General features: G+C 43.0%; 1 protein-coding gene across 4 annotated transcripts in view; it reads right to left on the reverse strand.

Annotated features, from left to right (window-relative positions):
* Positions 1–73: 73 nt before the first annotated feature.
* The window catches only part of NCBP3 (nuclear cap binding subunit 3), a 33227-nt gene continuing 6235 nt past the window's right edge, over positions 74–27065 (reverse strand). Inside the window, exons 4-16 of one of the 4 annotated variants that reach the window (XR_004142135.2) lie at positions 21305–21430; positions 19326–19454; positions 19029–19105; positions 18219–18327; positions 15824–15923; positions 15434–15537; positions 13142–13433; positions 11633–11787; positions 9967–10128; positions 9013–9175; positions 8390–8552; positions 1555–1626; positions 74–1111 (exon numbers count right to left, since the gene is read on the reverse strand). Coding sequence is in view for 1 of the 4 variants with exons in the window: in XM_064495043.1 (XP_064351113.1) it covers positions 8444–8552; positions 9013–9175; positions 9967–10128; positions 11633–11787; positions 13142–13433; positions 15434–15537; positions 15824–15923; positions 18219–18327; positions 19029–19105; positions 19326–19454; positions 21305–21430 (1526 nt within the window). In the remaining 3 variants the exon portion in view is untranslated. Of the gene's footprint in view, positions 1112–1554; positions 1627–7822; positions 7863–8148; positions 8553–9012; positions 9176–9966; positions 10129–11632; positions 11788–13141; positions 13434–15433; positions 15538–15823; positions 15924–18218; positions 18328–19028; positions 19106–19325; positions 19455–21304; positions 21431–27065 lie in introns of those variants that run through there. The other 3 variants (XR_010384462.1, XR_004142134.2, XM_064495043.1) reach the window with 3 other exon arrangements.

Raw genomic sequence — 27065 nt, forward strand, 5'->3', positions numbered from 1 at the left:
TCACATGAAAGACTGCAGCCCCAGGGAGAGCACTTTGAAGTATGAATGTGTTAAAACGCAGCAGACAATGATGTTGATTTAATGACCAGATGAAAATCAATTTTATTTTGTTTCACACAGTGAAAGCTGGCTTGGCCAAAGTTTTGAGAAGATTGATGTCACTTAAAACATTCTTGCATTGTTTGCTTTGGTCTGACAAAGTATCTCCAACTAGCATGATAGTTTCCTGACGTTACACAGTTGTTTGAATAGAAATTACAATTCGCTGTTTTCCGTACTATATACTGTCCAACAGAGACGTTAAACAGCTGAGAAAGCGAGGCTCCGGGTCTGACGAGCTGTCTGTCAGATCACAAGCCATCCCAAGTTGGCTTGACTTTGTTATAGGCCAGGGTCCTGGCTGTCTTCCCACACTCCAGGCTCAGGGACTGTACCCCCCCCCCAACTTGTTCCCAATGCCAGGGACACTTGGCAGAGCCAGGAGGGGCTCCTCTCCCACCACTGGCCCAGAGGGGAGCCGCAGCAGGGACAGTCTAGAACCCAGGACTGCAGCTCACTGGAGATTTCTGAGAAGCGACTTCGGTTTGGAGTGTGCAAACTTCAGGACACCTCAGGAGGCCAGGCGAAGTAGATAAGTGGATGCTGGAACAGGTGCAGGGCCATTTTCTACATCTTTGGAGACTTCCAGAATGCCGACTCCTCCTGCATCCATCTAAGATGTATTTTCCAAGCTTGTCGGTGCCAGTATGGCAGACCCCTAATCATGAGCAGCCCGGGGCCCTTCAAGCCCTTCTGACAGTAACTGCTGTTCCCACAAACCCAGACTTAAGTCCCAAGGCAGAGCCAGGCTGTGCTCACAGCACCTAGTGCGAGGCGGGGCATTCAGCAACTTACGTACGTACCCAAAAGGACGTGAAAACGGCTTCCTAACTCACCTTCCTTTAAACAAATATTAAGGGACCAACTTGGGACATCCTACAACATAAGTGGACTGAACTCTTCAAAAAAAAATGTCAATATCATAAAGGGCAAAAAAGGTTCAGGAATTGTTCCAGATTAAAGGAGACTAAAGAGGGGGTATTAAATGTAGTGTGTGATCCTGGATTGGATCCTAGAACAGAAAAAAAAAACTGCTTTAAATAACATTGTTGGGACAGTTGGCAAAACTGAAACATGAACCTCAGATTAGATACTACTGTACTGACTAGATAAACTTATACATTTCCTGAATTTGATAATAATACTCTGGTCACATGAGAGAATGTTCTTTTCTTAGAAAATGTACACTAAAACATTCAGAGGGTAAAGGGACATGGGGGATTCAAAGAACTCAAATCGATCATGATTGGGGGGAGGGAGGAGGGAGAGAAGGAAGGAAAGAATGAATGATAAAATGTGGCAAAGCGTTCTTTGTGCTAGCCTTGAAACTGTTGCATAATTTTGAAATTACTTCACCATAAAAAGTTGTAAGTTACAGGATAGAGATGTGTTCAGCACGAGGTCAAAGGACTAACTGCTCCGCCCTGAGAGTGAGTTAAAAGCACAATGACTCACCGGTGGATGGGGGCTGTTCCCAGATGCAGGTGATGTTTCTAACTGCCCACTTGCCGTCTAAGTCCTAGGAAGCTGGGGAGAGGGCATTTGGAAGGGTGAGGACGTTGCTGAGGCTAGAGACAGGGTTGGCCAAGGGGCGCTGGGGGAGACGGCAGAGCAGCAGGGATCACTCCCATTGGCTGAGCGCTCAGTAGGGGCGCAGACTTGGTGCCGGGCCTCCCCTGAAAGCCCTCATCTGATCCTCACAAGCACCTACTTGGTTCTCTCAATTTCTCAGATGAGGATGCTGGCTGACAGGTCTGGTTCCTCCAAAACCAGGACCCTGAACAACTACAAACCCTACTGCTTTCAGGCCCATGGGTCTAAACCCCTCCCAGTTCGTGAACTTTTAAAAGGCTGGGACCTCATTCCACTGGCATATACAGGGATCCTTGTGTTACTGGGTGCCATGGCCTGAACTGTGTTCCCTCTCCCAAATTTGTATGTTGAAGCCGTAACTCCCAATGTGACTATATTTGGAATTAGGGTGTTTAGGAGGTAATTAAGATCAGGGCCCTAATCCAACAGGCTTCGTGACCTTAGAATAAGAAGAGACATCTCTTTTCCACGTGCACACACCAAGGGAAGGCCGTGTGAGCACACAGTGAGATGCTATCTGCAAGCCAGGAAGAGAGGCCTCCTGAGAACCCAACTATGCTGGCACCTTGATCTTGGACTTCCAGCCTCCAGACTGTGAGAAAATTAATTTCTGTTATTTAAGCCACCCAGTCTGAGGTATTTTGTTATGGCAGCCTGAGCTGACCAAAACACTGGGCCTCCTCCTAAAAAATCTTCCAAATAAAACATTGAATGGTGCATGTGTACGTGTGTGTGGTGGGGAAGTCAGCTTTAGCAGGGAAGGGAGCCAGGGAGCCATCCCCTTGTCCTTTCATAACAGAGGGGCTGGGGAGGCAGGTGCTGCCCTGGGTCATGGAACCAAGGGTCCGAGGGCTTAGGCCTCTTGCTTGCCCTCAACTCCTTCCTGCCCAACTCCACTCCTGACGCTTGTTGGGAAAGCTCAGCAAAGATCCCAGAACTCATTAGCACCAGAAGGACACTGGACATCACCCTAGCCCTTTACCGGACAGGAAGGGGAAACGAGGTCCCAAGAAGTGAAGGGACTTGCTTGGTCTTTTCCAGTTTGTGTATGAGACAGAATGAGTCCCCAGAGCTCGGGGCCCAGGCCCAGCCACCATCCTATTTCACCCTCCCCCAAAGGACATCCTACCTGAGCAAAAAGCTCTGCCTCCTGCCCACGGGCCCTCTGACGAACCCTCACAAATAACGAGAGGACGCATCAGGGGATTAAACACACGACAGCCCCACAAGGGACAGGAAGGTCATGTCGCCTATCCTGTCAATGGTGTGGCTTTCTGCCCTCACTAACCTACATTGATCTGGGGGCAGAAGTGACAGACAGTCTGAGGTAACAAAGTCTCAACCACTGAAGACTGTCACCCAGAGCAGGATCTTTCGAAAACTGCTCCAACAAAGCCAGGTGAGAACCCTGGGGCCGGGTGCTGACTTCAGTGGGTTAAATGCCACCCCTACCCTGGAGCCGTATTCACAGCACAGCAAAAGCCCGCTGGGATGAATGCCTCTCAACTATTTGAAATAAGCTCTTGAAAAGCCAGCATTTCCCTAACTGCTCCCAGGAACATCAAAGTTTTGTGAGATGTTCGTAGAATTTCATTTAGAAAAAATGCTACCGTATTTTTTTTTCTTCTAAGATTTATTTTATAAACATGTAAGAAAAGTTCTACATTATTGTCGGGCAGATTACACAACAACAGTCTGCCTTGAAGCCAGTACGCTGTTCTCAAGATAATCAAAGACATTCTGTCCTTTCAGTTCCTCAAAGAAAAAAAAATGGTTTAACTTCGTTTACTTCTAGTAAATGTAAGATTTAAAAGCAAATATTTATACATCAAACTCATTTGTGCAGTAATTAATTAATCTGTGAAGTCATGATTTGCTGTTAACTTTAATCCAAATTGCTCATAGCATTTCACCAAAACTTTGCAACCGCTCGGCCTGAGAGTGGGAAGGCTACTTGAGGCAAAGGAGCTGCTGCCGGAATGCGTTCCGTTTCTTTTCGCCTTCTTTGCACTGCTGTCACCTTCCTCCCCATCTGGATCAGATGCTGAGACTGGCCCAGCAGTTCCTCTCTGGGGCCTCTCATCCACCTGCCAGCTTCCTTCCTGCCCTCCTAGGGGCAGGTGAAAGCTTTCTAAAAAAACATTCTGGGCCACCTACATGATTCTCCAGCAAATTCTTTACAGAGCTGGGCCACTTTCAGCTCAGATATGGCCAGATCATCGAAATCTGATTTTATGGGGGTCTAATTAATGAGACTGTTTCTTACGCAGTGCAATTTATGCATTTGTGAAGAATCTTCCTCTTTTTGAATCTGGAGGTCTCGGCTAGAAGGAGACCAGCCTGCAGACAAAGGTGCCAGGGCTGGGCTGGGCTACTGCAATTCACTCATTTACCAAACACTTTCTAGGCACCACTTACTCCCTCCGGGCTGGCCGGGTGAGAGGAACAGAGATAACAACACGAGGACGCCTGCTCACTAGGGGCTGCCAGCAAGGAAAAATAAACATGAAAATACGGTGTCGTGCGTACAAGGCAGGACTACGAGGAGCAGCCTGTAAGAGGGCTCTGGGGCCTCAGCACAGAGCCGTTCCTGCAGCTGGGGGGTTTACAGTCAGCGCGTGTCTAGGGGGAGGCTGCCAGCTGCCAGGCAAGGCCCTCGGGCTGGGAGCCCCTGGGACAAGCCGGATGTGGCCCTGCTCTCACGGAGCTCACAGACTAGCAAGAAGACAAAGCAGGAGCAGGGAAGTGCAATGCAGGGTGCGGGGGTGCTGGCTTGGGGGTACAGAGATTTGGCATGACACACACATTTCACTTAGGCAAACATAATGGTATTTGTCTGAAAAAGTAAGGGGGAAAAAAGACAAGGAAAAAGGAAAATAATTTTAAGTCACTTGGGCCACTGCCGCTGCCCTCCACCCTCCAGGCAGACGGGCAGGAGGGCCTGCGGCGAGCTGCCCCTGCTGCTCCTGTGGCCTGACTCGGTTCCCAAGAGCCTCTTCAACAGCGAACTGCTCACCTAGTGTGAGTCTAACACCTAAAATAAGCGTTTTTTGCACAACACGGCCCTAACTGCAGGGTAACCACTTCTCCTGGTGCTCAACCAAAGAAACCATGATCTTCTCCCACACGGGCAGAAACCAGCTGGGCTGGACTTCGCGACCATGGTCCTCAACGTGGCACCTTCCTCACCGGCTCCAAGGGGAGCTGTGGTCACACTCAGTGCTTATCTTAGGCGTGATTTCTAACCTAACCCTGGAATGTAACGAGACTCCTTTGTGGTGGTACGGGGGACACTGGGTCTGGAAGTCGCAGTGGCTTCCTGGAGAGGTCTGCAAGTCCTTGAGGAGGAGGGAGAAGAGAAGGCAAAGGTGAGGTGGGATGAGGAGAGGACCAAGGGGTGTGTCGCTGGGGGAGGAACAGCACTGAGCAGAGCCTGGGAGGCTGGTGAGGTCAAGACAGGTCCAGGAACTAGTGAGCAGAGAGCAGGGGAGGGTGGGGAGAACCGGCCAGAGACACCGCCAGAGGCTAGCTGCTGGCCAGTCCTGTGAGCTGTTAAAGGAGTTTAGAACTTATTCCAGTGGCAGTGGTGAAGCTTTGGAAAGGTTTTAGGTGGAGGAATAACAGGACTACCTTCTTCAGAATGTTCATCCTAAAGCTCATGCAAAGATGCCCAACACCATTAGTCACCAGGGAAAAGCAATCAAAACCACAATCAGATACCAATTCACGCCAGAAAATAACAAACGCTGACGAAGATGTGGAAAAACTGGAACGCTCATACATTGCGGGGGGAATGGAAACTGACACAGCCACTTGGAAAAACAGTCTGGCAGTTCTTCAAAAGGTTGAAGACAGAGACACCACATGACCCAGAAACTCCACTCCTAGGTATGTAACCCAAGAGTAATGAAAACGTATGTCCACGTACAAACTTGTACATGAATTTTCATAGCAGCAGTATTCATAAAAGCCCAAAAGTAGAAACAATCCAACTGTCCATCAACTGATGAATGGATAAACAAAATGTGGTACATCCACACAACGGACTATTACTCAGCAGTAAAAAGAAATGAAGTACTGATACATGTTACAACACGGATACACCTCAAAAATACGTTTCGTGAAAGAGCCAGTCACAAATAGCGACAAAGTGTGATTCCCATTTATATAAAGTGTTCAGAATAGGTAAGCCCATGGAGACAAAAAGCAGTTAGTGGCTGCCAGGGGAAGGAGGGAATGGGGTACTGCTAATGGGTACAGGGTTTCTTTCTGCTGAAGAAAATGTTCTAAAACTGATTACGGTGATGGTTGCACAGCTCTGAATATACTAAAAGCCATGGAAATGTACAGTTTAAATAGGGAAAGTGTATGCTATGTAAATCATATCTCAATAAAGTTGCTAACACCACCAAAAGTTCATCCCAGCTGCAGCGTGCAGAACGGAGAGAGAGAGACAGGGCTGAGGGACCTGTCGAGAGGCTGCTGCAGGGAGGGCCGGGGAGGAGGCAGTGGCTGAACACAGGGGAGGGGCCCAGGGGGTCAGACCAGAGGCGGCCAGGGCCTCACAAGCTCTCCCGGGTAGCTGGTACCTCTCCTGAGAAGGAGAGTGGAAAACAGAAATGAGGTTATCTGCAATTGTTACCAAGCAGCAAAAACGTTATCTAAAATCTCCACTGTGTGAAGACTAAAAGGAATACGAAGAGTGTGCAGCCCTGCTGCCCTCAGGCACCAAGAGCATCCAGATAAAAGCATGCTGAGTTGCCACCAGGGGACGGTCCTGCCTGCCCATCCTCGCTCCCAAACTCCTAAGAAAGGGCCTGGGTATCCGGAGCATGTGGAAGATGTTACAAGATCTGAGAGCCTGAATATGGGCTGAAAAGCGACAGGCAAAGGCCAATAACTTTGGGAAATACTCTTAACGTCTCCAAAGGTGGTTTTTTAGGTTCTGCGTGTTTGTGAGAACTGCAAGGCTGCTGAAGTGGGCATTTTCTTGATTGGGTTAAAGACCCAGCTTTAACCACACACCACCACCCTTCCTCAAAGTCTTCCCTGACATCTAGCGGGAGACTGGTGAGGGGCTAAAAAGCCTGGGACACATGGGCCTGAACAACTGGTGGGGAACACAGAAGTCTAAGAAGGGGCGTTTTCTGAACCCCACAGAGACCATATCAGTGGGGACCCTGGCCACAGGGACACCTCTGTCTCACAATTAGAACCAGAGACTGGGATGGGAATGGGGTGGGGGTAAGTTCCCGTTCACAACCTCGCGCACACCCTCAGTTGTCTCCTCGCCCCTCCCTGCACCTGCAGCAGAAAGCAGCACTGGCCAGCCCACTGCAGCCGCAGCTCTGGGAAGAGCAAAGCACCGCCATGACACACCAGCAGAGCCAGCAGCTCTGACACCGGCCCATTCACCTGCTAGATGGGGAAACTGAGGCCCAGGCCTGTGGAACAGAGCCAGGGGTTGGCATCCAGGTCCGACTCTCCAGCCCCTGCACTTCTCACTTGACCAACCCCCAAAACCCTGCCCCCGCCTCAAGGACCTGGCTCTCATCTGTGTGTTCACAGGCAAACAGCTGGGAAACCTCAGAAACTTTAGGTCTCAACTGGCAGAGAAACCAGAACCATCTCTTTCCTAGAATCCTATTAGGAAGCTGAAACATACCATGGCTAAGCACTCTGATCTTCCTAGAGGGAGGGGAGAGCAGGTTAAACAACAAAACATGAACAATACAGCTTCTGTGGCAGCCCTCAAGTCTCACAGCCCTTTCCTTTCTAACAACAGCGCTCATTCTGCCTTCAGTCACACCACAGTGCCAGCAACTGTCAATGGGACCACGAGCTCAGCCACGAGTAAAGATCTCTACAACCCAGAGCTGCACCAGGCACCAAACACTCCAGACAGGTGAGGAGTTGTGACATCACAAAAGGGACAGAGGCTTATTCTAACTCCTCAGTTCTACTGAGTTGAAGAGAAACACTATTTTTAAGCCTGCAGAGGTATACAAACACTAAAACACTTCAATATAAAAATCAGATAGGAAGACAAAATAACCTACTGCCTTTTTGTGGTAAACTCATTTGAAAGAAGTGTTAGAAATAAACGAACTAAAATTTCTATCACTATTACCTTATTTGCCAGTTTTGAATGATGTCTTCAAGTGCCAGAACTTAGAGACAGAAAGAGTAAGCATCAGTGTGTCACTTCTGAAGTAGCAATAAACACCCGGTTCCCATCACAGATGGATGGGTTTTTTTCCCTACAGTGACCCCAAAGCAAGATGAACTCTACATACAACAGACTATACAGTTAGGATCATTTAAAAATAATGAGACTCCTCTCTTTGCCTTCTTCCAAAGTATATAATATATATTTAACAGCACATTAGAAGACACCACTTCAGCTTCCCTTGTAGCCAACAGGAAGTATTTTCACATATAAAAATTAAAAATTTAAACTTTTAAATCATTATTATTTTTTCAACATAATACAGACATAAAAATTGTTCAACATTAACCCATGACCCCGCCCCTAGCACAAAAATCCACCCCAAATCCAGAAGTCACAGTTTTTTGCTCCTAAAAATCCCACAGCACTGAACTTGATCTTCACTTCAAGCTGATGGCTAACGAGAGGCCCCTGACAGAGACCCCCAGGGAGGGAGGAAGGGCGGGTGACGCTGCGGCTCGTATCTACCTGGGCGGCACGGCTGCACCTCTGAGGTCAGGTCCATGAGATTCGGCCCCCACACTAGGGTCCTGGAAGGGTGAGCTGGCAGCTTCCCTCATCTTCCCCCTCGAAGGCTGTCCAATAAGCACCTGGGAATTGACTTTTCTTGGGAAAAGGGTGCTGGTAACAGCTGTCAGGGCCAAGGCAATAGTGAGAAGTTCAGTTCTCTGCTCTTTGGATGAACTGTGTAAAACATTTCTTTTAAAAGACACAATGTTAAAAATATTAAGAAAAATGTCTACAAAATCTGGAGGGCTGCCTTTTCCTCAAAGGGTAAAGCTTGAGGGGTGGTGGGAAAAGAATTGAGGGCCCAGAACTATCACTCTGCAGCAAAAGACTAGATAGATGCCCTTCAAAACACGTCACATTCTTAAGACGTCTTGCTGAAGCAGCAAGAGCGAGGGTGACCGCGTAAGATCGGGAGGGGCGCCAACTCCCACAGAGAGGGTTCCTACTGTGCGCCCCACCCTGCGCAAGAATGTCAGGCTTCAGGGCAGCTGCCTTGGCCCCAAGGGCATCAGGACTCTGCCTCTGAACCAGAGCTGCTTTCCCGACTAACTTCAATCTGGAGAGATGGTAAGTTATCTAACCGGCTCTTCTTTTGGCGAGACTGTTCTTTCTCCTTAATCAGAGCCCCCCATGCCCTTTGCAGCTCCGAGTCATCTTCCTCAGTGCCGGGAGCCCTGTGATCCGCTTTCTTCGGGTTCTTTTCTTTGGTCTTGGGTGCAGATCCTAAGCGAGTCCATAAACCACCTGTTTGGGTGAGAAGGTATTTCAGCTTTGGCAGTGGTTGCTGAGGAACAGGCTGGTGCTGAGGAAGCAGGGGAAACACTGGGGGATCTGTGGCATTAGCAGCCACGGGGTGGCCTTGGGCAGATCATCTCACTTCCCTGGCTGTGGCCTCCTGCCGGCAGACTGAGAGAACTGGACCCAGCAGGGGAGTTTACAGTGTGGGTACAGGTACGCCCCCACCCCCACACTAGGCATCTCAGAATCACCGGGCAGGAGGCTTGTGCTACCCTCGCCCCTCCCTGGGGAGACTCCCCACCCCGTGTCCGGAGTGGGCCGTCGCAGCTTGTTCCCAACTACAACATTCTGCAAACTGATGGGCCTGCTATGCTGCACACTTTCAGATTTTGTCCACACTCCATTAATTTTTAAAGTATTAATATTTAACAATAGAGAAATACGTGTTTAGAATTTCATCGCCTAGCCATACTACAAGGCAATTAAAAGTTTCATTTGTAAAGACTATAACAGTGTGGAAAAATGACTATGATAAAATGCTGTATGAAAAAAGCAAGATACGTATATGGACAAAGACTGGAAGAGTACACACGAAACTAAAAAAGCATTTGTACTAAACAGAAACATTCAAGGATGTTTTTTTCCCATTTTCTAAATTTTCCATACTGATGATGATGACAATGATTATAACGGAAGGGGAAAATTCACTTCTGGTATATGCTGTTTCCTACCTCTGCTACACCCACTGTCTCTGTACTCACCCAGTTCCCATGCCCATCAGTTTAAGTGTTACCAACCTGATTTCTTCTCCCGAGTGTCAGAGTAGAGGCCTTTAACATCTTGCCTGGGAACACCTAGCCTACTATGTACATCAGAAAAGGGCTCTCTCCAAACGACTGGGTTACTACTAAAAGCCTTTTCCGGAGAATACGGTCTTTTTCCTAATCGCTGGCGTATATCTAGAAAAAGAAAAGTACTACCGTGACCATGCACATACGCTCTGCAGTCTGTACTGTCAAGTTGAGGTCCCTCCAGGACCTGGAGCCACACGTCCCCACGTGAGGATAAGGGGCCTGACACAGCAAGCTTCTAAGAGCCTTCCCTCTGTGCAGTAAGTCTGGATTCCCCCATGAAAATTCAAATGAGAACCCCCAGGAGATGGCAGCGGGGGCGGGGGGGGGGGGGGGGGAATCTAGGCTGACTGCTCCAGAAAGGAATTTCTGAGGCAGAATCGACTGTTTTGTGTGGCTTTTTTTGTTTTCAGTAGAATCAAACAGAGTAACTAATTTACAAACATTTCAGCTAACAAGAAATACTGCAAGCTCCCTGAGGGCAGAAGCTGCAATCTTTGAACAATAAGAAGCTCTCAATAAGCTATTACATTGAACAATGAATGTAATGAGACTGACAAAAAGCAAAGGATCAAGGGAGGATGTCCCAAATCAAATTTGTTTTTCCTTCAACACCCACCCCCACCACCAATCCTCAGCCTAGAAATCTGCCTGTCCTGAGGAGCTCCCTCTCACAATAACAGCAACAAAAGCACATTTATTAGCAAGCCATCATGCTGGGCTCCCACCATGTTGCTGCTTCTCTCCAGAATAGCATCCCCATCTTTCAGTCCCTCAGGGCTGAGCCCCTTGGCTTCTCTCCCTTTCCTCCCACACTTCCCAGTGCCAAGTCTTCCTCCTTTAGAAGGATTGACACTCTCGTCAATTCTGTTCCCAATCTAGTTCAGGCCCTTGTCATTTACTTAACTCTCTATCGCATCCTACTCTGTCATCAAGTTATCTTTCCAAAATAGACATGAGATTAGGTTACTTCCCACCTCAAAAAACTGAGATCCTATCTCTTCTTCAAGGCCTTGCTCCACAGCCACGTTCTCTGAGAAGCCTTCCACAACAGACCTTCCCCAGCAGACCCACCTCCCCTCTCTGCTCCCACAGCCCACTGTGCACATTGCCCTCTCAGGGCACTTACTTCATTCTGCTTTGGGTGGAATTATCTGAACGTGTGCCTTTATGTTTTCCCATTTGAGTTCTACGAGGACTTTGCATCCCCTGCGAGGACTTCTAACACTCTCAGCACCTAGCGTGGCACATTGCAGGCATGGCCAAGTACCCACCACGTGCGTGTTTGCACACATAAACTAACCAGTTTAAATTCTTGACTATTTATACAACAACCCAACTTAATTTCTGTTATCCTTATGTATAAAATACACCAAAGACATTCACAGTAGAATACTTACTTGGGACAAAAAATCTTGAGAGCTGGTATTGCAAATGTCTGATTAAATTTCATACCCTGAAGTTCCAGTATCTAAGCCGAAATTTTAAGTGATGAATCAGGACAACTAAATTGGTCCACAACGGACAGTGTTTAATCCAAGAACCTATCCTTGCCTGAATCTGCTTTCTGGAACTCAGAATGAAACCCAGGAACACAACTGACCAATAATACCTGTTTTAGCGCTGCTGCCCGGTGGCCGTGGACGTGGGTGTTGACGTTTTTCATCTAACAAATGTCGGACATCTGCAAATTTCTCAGATGGTAATTTGTTACCAATTCGGTTTTTTATATTGCTTGTGGATAGAGTATCTGACCTCATGGAGTTCCTTTAAATAAAGGGGTGGGGAGGGCACAGTAAATCAATTTCAACTGTGGGATAACACTCACACAACAATCTCATAGGCTTTGGGAAAAACAAATTAAGAAACCCAATCTAATATGGCCAACATTCACTTACAAATACCACACACCAATAGTTATTTGCTTATAAAAGTCACTATCAGCCGGCTGTAAAGAGGCCAGCTGGGGCGAGCAGGTCCTTGGGTTTTCTGCGGTGGTTTCCACACATGGCCCCTGTGCGCTACTGTTGAGTAATTATGAGTCCTCTTCTCCAGGACAGACGTTAAGGAGAGGCCTGCAAAGGGCTGGCAGCCCCTGCTCACGCAGGCTGTGCTCTGGATGCAGTCTAGATACGACCAAGTCTACAATGCCTGTCTTTAGAGGGCAGACGTCTCTGTCAAAGACACCTCCCTGAGGGGACGAGCCATACGCTGGCAGCATTCCCCATCAGAAAGGTCTCTACAAGCTAAAAGTAAGGATGTGAACAAAGCCATACAAACAAACCAGCCTGAAAGTTGATTTCCTCTTTTCCCAAACACATCATCAAGAACACCTAGCGAGAGTACCCCTAGGCTCCAGACCCCTGAGCTGTGCATAGGCGACCTGCCCTCAGGAATCTGCTTAGCTTCACTAGTCATCAAAGAGATGCATTTTAAAATAACTGTAACTTTTTTTGCTCATGAATAGCAAAAATCAAAGTGATAATACCTAAGGTTGGTGAGTATGCAGGTAACAGGTGGTAATGCAAGAGAGTAAAACCTTCCTGCAAGGAAATTTAGCAGTGGAGGAGCAATACCACATTTTAAAACATACACCATTTTGTGCAATAACTGAAGCTTATCGTTAGTGCAACAGTAAGAAAACAGAAATCTAAACGTCTGTCAGTTAGGGACTGGTTAAATAAATCATGGCACTTTCAAACAATGAACTACCTATGGTTGAAAAAATAGCAGCTATCTATAATAATTAAATGGAAAAAGCATATTTCAAAACAATGTAAATAGTATAACTGCATTTTTGTACAAATGTAGCTGTAATTTCTCCATGTGTTACATGTACACATAAAACCAGCAGGAAGGTTATTCACCCAGTTGCTAACAGCAATCCTCTTAGGAGAAGATGAGATTCCAGGTCTTTCACTTTCTACACAGTCTACAGTTTTTATAACAAGGATCACTTCTTATACATCAAGGGGAAAAATCAGACGCTTTTACTCAAATTCTACAAAGGACTGAAATCTGAATAGATATAAGGGATTATAAAATTAGGAGGAATTAAGAAAAAGTTAGCATTTAAATCAAATTAAAAGCTAGCATCGATAGAAAGAAAAAATATTTTTACCTGATATTTTTCAACTGGGATTCCACTTCATCAGCATACATCGTCATTTTCATGCTTTTCTTTGGTGAAGGAGTGGAAATCATTTTCAGTTCCAGATCATAGTCCATTTCATCGGAGTCTGAGCTGCTGGCACTGGATCGCCTCGACGTGCTCCGCTCCCGAGTCTGCTTGAGGGCTGGGACCTCCTCGTGGTACTCCACCACCACCCTGTCATCCGCGTCCATGTCCTGGTCCTCCTCCTCCTCCTCCTCTTCCTCCTCTTCAATGGGTTCCTCTGGAACATTCACTAGTCCTAAGGGATTTAACCAAAAAACATTAGGAAAAGTGTTAAAACTAACAAGTCCGATTTTCTATTCTATGTCGGTAAACGCTTTAAAAGATGGGGTTCCCATCCTAAGAGTTTACTGGAGCATTATCTATAGTAGTGCTAACCTGGTTACCATTCTGACCCCTACAACACAAGAACAGCTAGGTAAAGTAGGGCCTAGCAGCCTGATGCAGTATTGTGAAGTTATCTAAAATACAGTCCATCATCATTACTCAGATTCTATACTTGGGAATTTTCCAAATCCATTCATAACTCCAGAATCAATACCTATGTGCTTCTGTGGTCACTTGTGGACATGCACAGAGCAGCAGAAAATCTGAGGCACTCGACACGCATGTTCCCACCAGAGGGCAAACAAGGCCATGCCTTTTTGTCTCCATCTCTCACACTGGAAACAAGTGTCCTTTCTGCAGCCTAGTGAGTGCTGCTTTTTAACATTTTTGTAGCTTTTTATTGGTGATTTCACTGCTTAAAACAGCCTCTAAGCATAGTTCTGAAGCTGTCTAGTGTTACCAAGCATAAGCAGGCTATGATGTGCTTTATGGAGAAAACCCGTGTGTCAGATAAGCTTTGTTCGGGCATGCGTTACAGTGCTGTTGGCCATGAGTCCAATGCTAATGAACCAACCTATGTATCAAATAAGGTCTCTTTAAACAGAAACACACACCAAACAAGGTTGTATGTTGATCAGTTGATGAAAATAGTGTGACCAGAGTCTCTGAATGGTTTGGTATTTGCTACTTCTATGATCATAGTGATTTCACAGAACATAACCACCACAAATAATGAAAATCAACTGTACGTTTAAAGGTCATGGAAAAATGCTTGTAAGTGGAAGAAGTAGAATATAAAACAGATGTCTTCAACAGTTATTAAAATACTTATTGTGAAAAAAGAAAATAGGAAAAATGTAAAATGAAATCAGTTATTGCAGAGCACTAGAATTAGAGGCAATTTGCTTTTTAATTTCTTTAATATGAATATAAAAATTACATGATGAAAATATCTTAAAGCAACTGAAATTGGAAAAGCAAAACTGTGTTAACAGAAAAGTACCTGCATTAAGATGCAGATTTCATATAATGATTTGTAATGGAAAAGAGTCTGAAAAAAAAATATGTATGTAAATGTGTAACTGAACTGCTTTACTGTATACCTGAAACTAACATTGTAAATGACACTTCAATAAAAAATAAGAATTAAAGAAAAAAAAGATGCAGATTTCAAATATACAAGTTTGGATATTCACATTAAATTAAAATGTATAGATTTCACCTCTCCCTGTCCCTATTTACAATGATAAATGTGAATGCACGTTACTCCATGTTTGTATGCTGACTTGGCTGGTTCTACAAAGCACATAGAAGATCTCACAGGACTCACAGATATCTCTCAAAATTAAAACAAATTTTTATAAAGCATAATGAAAATGGTTCTTTTACAACAAGCACCCAAAGGAAGGAAAAAGAGAAGGGAGGGTGGGAGGGAGGGAGGGAGAAAAACAGAAAGAAAGAAAGAAGAAACTAAATGAAACCCAAGTCATGGTCTCCCACTTTACTGAGGCAGTCACGTGCACAAGCCAACAAGCATGGAACCCTAGACAGAGCAGCCTGTTTTCATCATCAGACAAAGAAACAATAAAATCAACTCATCTGACAAAATAAATTTAAACAATTTTTTTCGTGCAGCTTTTGATGTTAATTGAAAAATGAGATTCCTAAGAAAAGCTTTAATTTTCCCTACATTTGGCCTTTATTGTTAGAACAGCTTTTATAAAATCATTTGACCTCTTTGGGCAATTTAAAATTAACTGTGACTTGACTTACTTTCCTATATGTTGGCAGAGGGTGAGGGCAAGGAAGAGAGGATGATAAAGTTTGGAACCTTAAAAGACTGTGTTAAGAATAAAAATACGATTTCGGGAGCCAAACATGTGTCTACCCAAGAGCTGAGCAGGCAACTACCGGAATGTCGGTGTTTATAGGACGTCAAGCCAACGTCGTCCCCTATCAGGGCTCTCTTCTTGATCACATCCCGCTGAATGCGACGGGAATGGTATCTTCGCTTCCTGCACATTGCCAAAATAAGAACACAATCAAAAACCAACCTTGAAATCCACAAATTAACGTCAGCTACACACTTTCACAATGTTAGGTAATGAAACAGAGACATTTGAAGTGAACCTGAAACTCAGCATTCTCACACCATTTACCATAGTTAAAAATCTTTAACTCCTTCTTCTTGTCTTCCTTCAAGGCCACACATGGTATGACATCCCACTGCAGAATACCAGGAAGGACTGAGAAAAGCTTAAGTACCGTTTAAATTATTGCATTTTAAGGTTTTGGACTCACCAAGAATTACTAAGAATTCCTTTCATGCCTCCATAATTTGGATTCCCATATTTCATGTAATACTGACTTCTCCTCGCTGCTCCAAGTTCCTTTTTGTCATCTAAAAATTAATTACAACAGTTATGACGATTTTCTGTGGGTGTGAAGTTGAATCAGTTTAAAAAAAAAAAAAGAATGCTCTACAGAGCTAGGATCAGATCAGCACAATCTGCCAACAAAAGGGGAAGACACACGGTACACATTCACTCTCTGGATGCCTACTGATGCAGTGCATTGTGGAGAGGGTGGAGTGAAATTTAGAGATGAATAAGGTTAAGCTGCTGTTAAGGAGCTGACTGACCTCATAGAGAAATACTATTTTAAAAAACTGAAACAATACAATATAGTAGGTTCTAAGAAGCGTAAAACAGCTTCAGTCATTACTAGTGTTCAGGAATCAAAAAGGTTTTAGAAGAGGTAGCATTTTCACTGCCCCCCAGAATGAAAACACTCCAATAACACAGATTCGGGTTAAAGAAACAGATTATACCTAAGTCCATATATTTGGGAAGCCATTTTTTTCTCCATTTGACTGTGATGTTCCTCAAAACAGCTAAAGGAAAACAGCATAGCAACATAGATCTATATAATGCACTCAAATGGCCCCTCAAATAAGTAAATGTAGAAAAGATCCCATTGATCAAGTTAAAAAGTTAACAGGAAGAACAGGTGGTCGGTGACCATCCATATTTTAGGTCTCTGACAGCTTCCCAGGCACCCGCTGACTGCAAGGATGAGGAAGTACCCAGTGCTGCAGGTAAACTTAGTGGCACAAACCAGAAGTTTCACCCTAGGAAAAACATGCCCACCAGCTTCTTGGAGAAATGGCTGATTCCAGATCTGGGGCAGGGACAGTACAAGTTGAGTCTGGAAAAACAAGATGTTTTATTGTGCCATAAAGGAAGAAAGTGCTCAAAGAAAGAGGCAGGCATGTCAAAGGAACACAGCTTGAAGGGGAGCTACTGGCCAAATCCAAGATAATCTGTGAATCAAAGCAGCAATAGAATGCCTGAGACTCACTAAATAAAATAAAACTTCATGAATCTAAACTGATATAAATAAGTAGGTAAATGGGTAAAAATGGGAACATTTTTTCCTTACAAAAGACTGCCAACTAATAAAGAAAAGAGAAATTTAAAAAATCATGAATGGATGCTAAAGCGACTGCATGCAAGTTTGATGAGCAACAGGCTATTTACATAATCTCAAAGTATCTCCCCACAAATCTTAAACTTATAAATGGAAAAGAAGTAACTTTACAGTGGAGAAACCTGGCAACCACTACCTTAACCAAGTGATGAAGGTTAACATTCCCACAAATGGGACAAATAAATACAATGTGCCTGCTGATGTGATGAAAACAACACGACATCACTTCTGTGATATTTTTGCCTAAAGTGCACAACCTGAATCTAATGAGGAGACATCAGACAAACCGAAACTGAGGGGCAGCTTGTAAACTGATGACCCTGTCCCCTTTAAAAATGTCTTAGTCAAGGGAGACAAAGCAGAGGAGCAGTTCCACACTCAGGGAGACTGAGGAGACATGGCATACTTCAACACGCGGTCCTGGAGTGGATCCTAGTTTAGTGGGGGAGTAGTACAAAGAATGATCCAGATTTATTTGACAATCATCACCATCAACAAGAACTTCTAACACTTACACAGCACTCCCTGTGTGACAGGCAGTTTTAATATAAAGAGAGGGGGAACTACAGGAACTGGTAAAATCTGAATGTGGATTATGGATTAGGTAATAGCATTGTATTAAAGTTAAATTTCCTGATTTTGATAACTGTGTGTAAGACAAAGTCCTTGTTCTTCAGAAATATGTACTGAAGTATTCAGGGGTGTAAGGGCTGTCATCTCCAATGAACTCTCAACTGATTCAAAATACACATATACATATATTATTAACGCATACCAAAATCACTGTGCATAAAAGCCTTATGAATTGTTAAAAGGCTCTTAATTTAATTCCTCAGAGAATTAGAGTTGAATGTCACCATTAGCAATTTCCAGGAAGATACTGCTGTGATACATAAAATACAATTTTAAAAAGTTTTCACAGTTCAGATGAAAAACTGGTTGAAAAGCACATGGGGCAAACCAGCTTTAACGGAAAATAACTTACCTTAGCCAGAAATCACAAAAGTATATAAATAGCTAATATTCACTTTCAAAGTCTGAAATTCCAACTCAGACAGCAAGCCTTCAATTTTATAAGCACAGAATATGACAGTTTAAAGGATCTTTGAGTTACTCGATCTAACTTCCGATTCAAAAGAGAAGGATGTCACTCGATAATAGGTCACTTTCACTAAAAATAAAAATCAATACCAATTACCACATTTACCTTTTGTAGCAAATCTCATGAATAACCTATTTCCTTTAGCAAGTTTGTTAGCTGGACGAAGATCGTTTCTTAGCAAAGACTCTTCTTCTACCTGAGACAACGTGTCCAGCTTAAGAGAAAAGAACATTTTCAATACAAAAATTAACGCTTTTTTCATATTTATTGAGTAGCAAAATTATTAAGGAAGCAATCTGCCTTTAATAATACCCACCAGCATTACTGCAGAACGTCTAAGTCAGAGGTCTTCCCTGACCACCCTGTCTAATCATCTCCATCTTTCTCTATCCGCTTACCCTTCTCTATTTTTCTCCACAGCACTCATCACTTCTGGACATTATATTATATACCTGCGTGCTGTGTATTGTCTGTCCTCTCCACTAAAATGTAGACTCCAGCAGAGCAAGGACTTTGATCTGCTTGACGCTATATCCCCAGCACCAAGAATCTGGTATATTTAAAGATATTCAATAAATAACTTTTAAATGAATACACTTTAATATTTCCAACAATAATAGATACTCCATTAGGAAATATGCCAATATTCTTTAATTTTACTGATGAGATAACACTGAAGTATTTCTCAATAAAAACATTTCTTTAATACAGAAGTGTGAGTACTAAGATCTTAAGACAAAGCATTCACTCCAGCCACAGGAACTTCAAGGCCAAGAGTCTGGTGCCCTCTCAGAAGGTGTAATGGTGGAAGTCAGAGGAAGAACACAACTCGCTAAGTCTTTAAGGCTTAAATAACGCGACAGGAAGCAAGTGTTTACAGTGCAACCTTCCACGCATCTTTGTCCTCTTACTGACCTCTACATCACTTGAGTTCTCATCTTCAACTTCTCCTTCTTCAGCCTCATCATCATCTGAACTGTCTTCCTGTTTGTCTAAAACGGAATGTGAGGGACAAGATGAACCTTAACATAACTCCATCTCATATACGTTAAAAGTCTAATATTTCCTCCTCCTCTTAACAAATGACCCAAAGCATCATAGCTTATTTCAGAAATAGCTGGCGATGAGATGCTATATAACACTTTGCATAGAAACTCAAACTGCAAAGAACAGGACTTGCAGCTCCAAAGCCCCTCCTTCGTGGTCAGTTACCTTTTTTACTTTTCTCAGATGACTTGTCCTCACTGGCATCCCTGCTTCTTATCTTATCCAGGGCTGGCAGGGAGCTCATGTTGATAAGGGCTCGTGTGGCTGTTATTTCATCCAACCAAACCACATTACCTAAAATAAGATGTAAAATAACACTGAACGTCGCATTCAAATGGTAACTTTCTTGAGGGCAGAGAATATATCATATTCATCGCTACAGTGTCATTCAGCTGGCATCAGTAAGCGTACAAACCAACTAAGGAAAGGAAGTATACAGAAAGTGGTAGCAAAACCTCTGATAAAGTTAGCCCAGAGCTGCATTCCCAAGCTGGGTTCCACAAAAGAATGGTCAAGTATTCCACGAAAAAGAGCTTCTGTATATTAAAACCGCCTGGCACACAGTGAGTGTTACGCACAACTGTTAGCAGTTCTTGACAATGATGACGACTGTCAGAGAAATTTGGATTATCCCTTATTCTTCTGCCCTCTCCGTGGAAGCCCTCTGCTGTCCCTTGTCATCTGGACATGCTAAATGATCTTCCCCTGTTATAAAGTGTGGCTGATGATGGCGCCCATGGGATACATACAAGGAGGCGTGACAGCCACTTGGTTTTGCAGCAACCAATTTAATTTTGTTCTTAGAGAATTTACCCAAGAAAAAGGTTTTTGAGAACTTTAACTTTAAAGCAGCACTTCTCAAACTTATGCTATCCCTATGTCTCAGTTTGAGAAATGAAGGTCTAAAGATTCTCATTTCTGTTAATAATATGCCACATGGTCTTGAGCAAATAATTTCCCTCCTCTGCTCCTCAGTTTCTGATGTACAAAATGAGGTAGCTGAACTGCATGATTCTAAGGGTCCCCCTGACTCTAATATCCCTTAGCTACCGGTTTAATGAGTTAACTCAGAGGTTAGCAAACTATAATCAGTGGGCCAAATCCAGCCAACCGTCTGTTATTTATTTATTTATTCATCCATTTATCTATTTATACTTGTACCAGCTGTATTTAGTTATAACTAATGTACAATGAACTACACACCCACCACCTGTTTTTGTAAATAAAGTGCTACAGAAAACAGCCAGGCTCATTCAATTATATTGTCTATGGCTGCTCTCATGCTACACTGGCAGAGCTGGGCAGATTCCACAGAGACTGCAAAGCCTAAAATATTTATTACCCAGCCCTTTTTAAAAAAGGTTTGCCAACCCCTGATTTGGATGGTCTAAGTTAAGCAAAAAGAAAAAAGGAGAAAAATCTTTTACTCAGTCATGTTTGTTCTTCTTTCAATGAAAGCACTGAATTAACATCTAAAGAAAGCAGCTGGAAAAACCAGGAAACCAGGAAAACCAGGTCAGCAAGCTGGTGGTGAATAAAGCCAGAGGAGAAGTGAGTCTAGAGAAGAAGCCAGCAGAGTCGTTACCAGAGGTCAGGACAGACTTGGACTGGGAGGCAAGTTAAAAATTACAGTTAGCTCATAAGTTGAACAGCCCAGATTAGGGCAAGCAGATGAAGCTCTAGAAAACACAGTCCAAAGAAAGCAGAAACAAGAGGTCTGGCACAGCGTCAGAGGTTTCTAGTCTAGTATCCAGGTCAGAGACAGCCTGCTGAAGAGCTGTATGGCAAGCTGCAATGACACAGTCTGAAGCCCGGAAAACGCAGCCCCAAGTCTACGCACTTGGACCCACTCCTTTGGTGGGAAACTGTGGTTGTTAGAGAGGCCTCAGTCATGTACCCTAGACTCGGATGCCAGCAACAAACCTCCTCAAGGCCTGATCACCACCTCTGAGCTGACTCAGAACACTCCTGGGATATGATCTGGCAGATTGGTTAACACACTCTGGTTCTTGTCAGTGGGCAATGCTTTCTCTCCTAGACTAAGGGCATAGTCTGGGCCTCAATCATTCACCATTTGAGATGGTAAGAACTCTCTTATAATCATAAACAAAAGCACAGTCAACGGAACATGCGAGTGTACTTACAGGAGGTATCATCCAACCACTCGATGTGAGCAGGGGGATATTCTTTAAAGTAGGAAAAGATGTCCTGGGTACTCATCTCATCTACTCCACAAATGTAGATTGTCTCCAGTCTCACTTTGGGGATTGCTAGAAAAACAAGACACAGAAAAGATGACAGATTTTTCCTATCTGCTGTTGCACATCTCACCAGTACCTTTTCGTAACAGTTCAGATAATAGGTGTTCAGAAAAGAAATAAACTGAAAGAGCTGACAAATATTTCAAAAGAAAATGAGACTTGATGGTAAACTATTTTAACTTTTTATCACAGAATAATAGTACTGAACAAATAACTTAATTCAGGACAGGTCTATTAGGCTGAGAAAGACTAAACAAGTGGTGTTGATAATATACATGATACTTCCCCTCAAACTAACCTGTAGTAATTAGAACAATCCCAAATTCAACAGGATTATCCATTAAACTTGATAAACTGATTCTAAAGTTTTTTAAATGTTATGTCAAAGAGAAATGTGTGATAGTCAAGATAATTCTGAAAAGAAGAGATGTTGCCCCTGGATGGAAAGCAAAGTGTGAAACTAGAGCAAAGAAATCCTACAATTCAATAAGAAAATGACAGCCCCAAATAAAAATGAGCAAAAGGACACGAACAAGGAATTCACCCAAAAAGAAACAGAAAAGGAAAACAGCCATATAAAGAGATGGTTGGCCTCACTACTTATCAGGAAAATGCACATTAAAACAAGATCTCAGTTTTCACTGACCAGGTTCTTAATTTGTCTTTTTAGTAACAAATGAGTGGCAGTGTGGGGCAAAGAGCTGCTCCCTCTGCTGGTGGCAGTGAGAACTGGCACAGCACCTCTGCAGGGCAGCTGGGAGTGTCTACTACAAACTTATGCCCTACAGGCACAGGAATCCTCAGTACTGACCCTGAATACGTGTGGGTTCAGAGTGGCTCACGTGGAGATGCTCACTGCAGCACTATCTTAATAACCCACGATCTATTAGAGTAATAAATTATGGTTTATCCATATTAAATGAATCATGGATTATTCATATTATAGAATATTAAGCAGTTAAAAACATTGAGATAATTTATTATATACTATGGAATGATTCTAAGACATATTATTGAGTGAAAAAAGCAAGAGCAGAAAAATGCATACATTAAAAAAATTAAGGGGAGGGTAGAGCTCAGTGGTGGAGCACATGCTTAGCATGCACGAGGTCCTGGGTTCAATCCCCAGGACCGCCATTAAAAAATAATAATTAATTAATTAATAAACTTAACTACCTCACCCCCAAGAAAACAAAAACATTAAAACATAAACACCACCATATATTTTCTAAGGGTACATATCTGTGTACACAAATACCTATAAAAAGAATTCACTCCACACTGATAATAACTAGTACCTCTGGAGAGAAAGAAAGGTTAAAGGCTGCGGTCAAAAAGGAACTTAGAGCCTTACCAGAATTGTGTTAATTTTTCACTAAATACTTTAAGCACATTATTTCATTTATCTTTTTAATTGTGAAATGTCAATTAAGTCAACAATAAGAAAAAATATTTTCAGATACCTGTATATCCATCACCTAGCTTTATGCATAATTCCTTTTAAAGATTTGAGGCAAATATAGTATTACATATAAAACTAGGGCCTGTGTAAGCTCTCCACATCCCTTCTCTCCCTGCCTTCTCCAGAATAATTCTGTTAAGAATTCAATGTCCATTACTCCCCCAAGTATGTTTTTATATATCATATATTTTATTTATAACAAATGAACTTGAAATACATGTGAATACTTTCCGATGAAAATTATTTTTAATTTTTTTTTTGGCATTTTGAAGAGTAAAAGATAGGTCTAATGGGAGCCCATGAGGTGTGGCCAGGATAAAGCAGGTAAGTACCTTCCTGACAACCCAGATTCATCAAGACTTATGAATTCAAGCAATGCAACAAAAAACAGAGGCCCAAATGAGATGGAGGGCCACACTCTAACACGCAGGATGAGAAACGGAAGGGGTCAGCCCAGGGGGCCTTCTCAGTTCTTCAAGCCAAAGGCCATGACTTTGGAGGGAAAAATCCTATGGGAAGTAAAGAGATGGTTCTGAAGAAGGCAACAAACAACAAGGAGAACTCTTAGTGATGATGGAGGAAACAGAGTGAGGAGCAGGCAGAAAAAATCTTGCAGGAGATGCTGATATGATACGAAGAATTGAATCATATATGAGACAAGCAGAGAAAATAAGAACCAAGAGAAATGACAAAAACAAATACCAAGAGTATCATAGTGTTGTTCTAATAAAACACTACATCAACATTAAAAAAAAAAAACAACTCTACAGGTGAAGAAAGAGCTTAAAAACAAAAGGTAAAAGAGTATAAGGAACAAAACTTCCTGGCCTCAGACGTCTAAATTTTAATGTAGAGGGAGTGGTATACACATCTAGAAACAGACAGTGGACAACCATGTTCAAAAGAAGCAGGTAAATGTATACAAATATCAAATCATTACGTTGTATACCTGAAACCGTGTTATATGCCAATTATACCTCAATTTAAAAAAAAAAAGCCGGTAAAAATAAGAAAGACATACAAAAGCCGTATCACTGAAGAGAGAAACTAGACTCAGTCAGCTGGAGGATAAAAAAGGTTCACTCTCAGAAGAGAACCAAACTGACAGTGTGGCAAGATCCACTGGAGATGGGAACTTTGCTAAGCTCAAGGTTTGATGGAAGTCTGCCAAAGGACAATGCTCAACACCACCTCACCTTGCTGACAATGCTGCTGCTTAAAATAAAACAAAACCACAAAGAAGGCACCTAGATTTATGCCCAACTGATGGGAAAGGACTAACAGCTGAGGCGGCAGTGAAGAGATGAACTGGGCATTTACCGAGTGCTGACTACAAGTGAGACGGTGAGGGCGTCATCTTGGATTTTCTAACAGAAAGAAGACAATGAATGACAGGACACAAAACTCGAATCTTTAGGAAAGTAGATTTCTGAAAATGCAGGAAAAAAGTAGCCAATCCCAAAGCCTCATTAGAATGATGAAAAATTTGGAAGACAAGAAATACAGTAACTCAGAGTGTAAGAGGCGATCCCAAGAAAAGAGAAGGCAGCAAAGCTTAGGTGAGCACAACTCACCAAAGAACACAAATGGCAGATGGATGAAGGGTAAATATAAGAAATCGAGGAAACTGCAAGAGTAACACAAGGCTACACAATGCCACGGAAAATGCTGATGACAGACTGTCAAGTGAAAAGGAAGAAAGCAGTATGACTACAAAGGGGAAAACAAAAATAAAGTCCACACCCAGAAAAGATTAAAAGGAAATACACACAATGCGACAATGACTGGGTTTGTGTGGTGGTCTGTGGACAAATTTTCTTCTTACTCTACTTTCCAAATTTTCTTTGGTGGACATGAATTGTTTGTCTGATACCTAATGGAAAAAAGGTTATAATCCAGAGTACATACGTTCATCAAAAACGCTAACGGTTGTTTTTGCATTTTTTTTTAAATGTTTGGAGCAACATTGTTTTGGGAAGATGATGCGGAAAAAGGGCAGAGCTGTTGATCTATTTCGCTCTGCTACTAACTAACAGTAGAACAGCTATCATTCAGTAAGGACTAAAACCCAAGACAGGTGATAACAGCTTTAGAATTAGTTTTAATAGACTTAAACTTTCTCGTCTAGAATTACTGAATCTTGCTGTAATACAACTAAAACACACAGCACTGATTTCAGAACTAGGTAGTAATCCCTAAGAAGTTGCAGGGAAGGAGCAAAGTCCCGTAAAGCCTAGAGAAGGACTAATCCTGCACTGATTTTCATAAAAGAGGAAAAGAGAAATTCCAAAACTACAAATTGAAAAGACTGTCATTCTCTGAAATTTTTTTAAAAAATAGCTTATCAGACAGAACCTATGATCCTTTACGAAACCAAGTCTTTCCCAGAGGAAATGACATGAGTTCACTATGGAACAAGCCAGCTCACCTAGTCTCTTTTTTGATCAGATTTCCAGGCCAGGACATTCAAAGAACACCGCAGATGGTCTTCTATCCTGAGTTCATTAAGGCATGTAATCTAGTTCCTCAGGATAATAAACCCAATAACAGAATAAGATTCTAATCCACGGGTCTATGTGTCACGGCATGGTGCGGGAGTATCCTGTTTGACATTTACCAACAACCAGATGAAGATGCAGAAGCCACGCATACCAAAGTGAGGAGTGCAGCCAAAATGCTGAAAGGCAGAGTTAAGATGAAAATTAACTCCGCAGGCTAAAATGGAGTCTTGAAATCAACAAGGTGTAATTTAACGGAGATCAATAAAAAGTGCCTCAAGAACAAGATGAGAAAGACTGTCGTGATGGGTGCAGTTCCTGGGGGAAACGCTGGTGCTCTGGTTGACCAGACAATGAAGGCTGACTAGACAATGACGTGGCCAGGACAGAGACCGCTCTGCCGTGCTCTCCACGAATCCAACCATTTCTGGAATCTGCACCTCACCTGATGAAGGGCATTTAGAAACTAGGAAGGGTCTAAAGGAGAGAGACCAAAAAGTCATGTCACATGAGAAAGTTTAGGGAATGGGCTGTCCATTCCTTCACCTGAGAGTCATCGTGTGAATGAGGAAAGGACTTAACGTTGTTCTGAGAGTCACACATAACCAATGGACAGAAATCACTAGAAAGCAACTTCTGTTTAACATGAGAAGGTATCCAAAAACAAGACTGACCGCCACATAAATAGTTCTTATGAAGAAAACGTTCAGAGGCCAAAGGACCATTGGGAACCTTCCCAAGAGGCCTGCAGCACTGGGTAGGAGGTGGGATCTAGATGATCTCTAAGGTCCCTTCCAAACACAAGCACTTTGATCTTGGAGATAAGGAGGCCAAAGCTGCTTAACACTGACTCACTAAGGGCAGCAGACTGGTCTGCTGCAGCACATCCCAACTACATCCCTGAAGCTGGCACCGAGATTAGGAGCACAGGCTTCAGTCCGACCAGCCTTCAAATCCCAGCCTTGCTACTTACTAGCTGCGGGACTTCAGGCAAGTTTCTCTACCTCAAGGCTCCTTCCTTTCCTCATCAGTAAAACAGAAACGATACTTTCCCAGAAACAGGGTTGTTGAAAGGGTAAGTTAACCACATAGCCGAGTGACTGGCACATAGCAAGCATCTATCAAATAGTATATTGTATTACTATTAGTGTTAATAATAAGAAAAAATAACTTTAATTAAAAAAAGAAAAAGAAAAAGAAAAAAAAACTTGACAGCTATAGTGGTTGCAGGAATCAAGATGTTTATTCCAACGTCCCCATTCTCCCAAGAGGCTGGGCCACTTAGATGACTGGAAGATGGGGAATGCCAGATAACTGTAATAATAACTAACATTTATTGGGCACTTACTATGTGCCAGACACCACTCTAAGAATCACATTTTGTTACAGCATCCCAACAACCCTATAAGAACCAACGTTAACCTGCCTTTCCAGATGAAGAAACTGAGGTTCTTAGAGGCTAGATAACTTGCTTAAGGTCACAGAGCTAGAAAATGACAAGTCAGGATTTGAATACATGCCATCAGGCTTCAGAACTCAGCTCTTAACCACAATATCAACAGTTCTTAATCCTGACTATACACTAGAATTACCTGGGGGAGATATCAAAATAATAACTGTCTCTGAGATCTACCCAGACCCCTCCACCCTTTCTGTAATTTAAATTGATCTGGGAAAGGCAGCA

This window comes from Camelus dromedarius, chromosome 16 (assembly GCF_036321535.1).
Source record: "Camelus dromedarius isolate mCamDro1 chromosome 16, mCamDro1.pat, whole genome shotgun sequence".
Lineage (NCBI taxonomy): Eukaryota > Metazoa > Chordata > Mammalia > Artiodactyla > Camelidae > Camelus > Camelus dromedarius.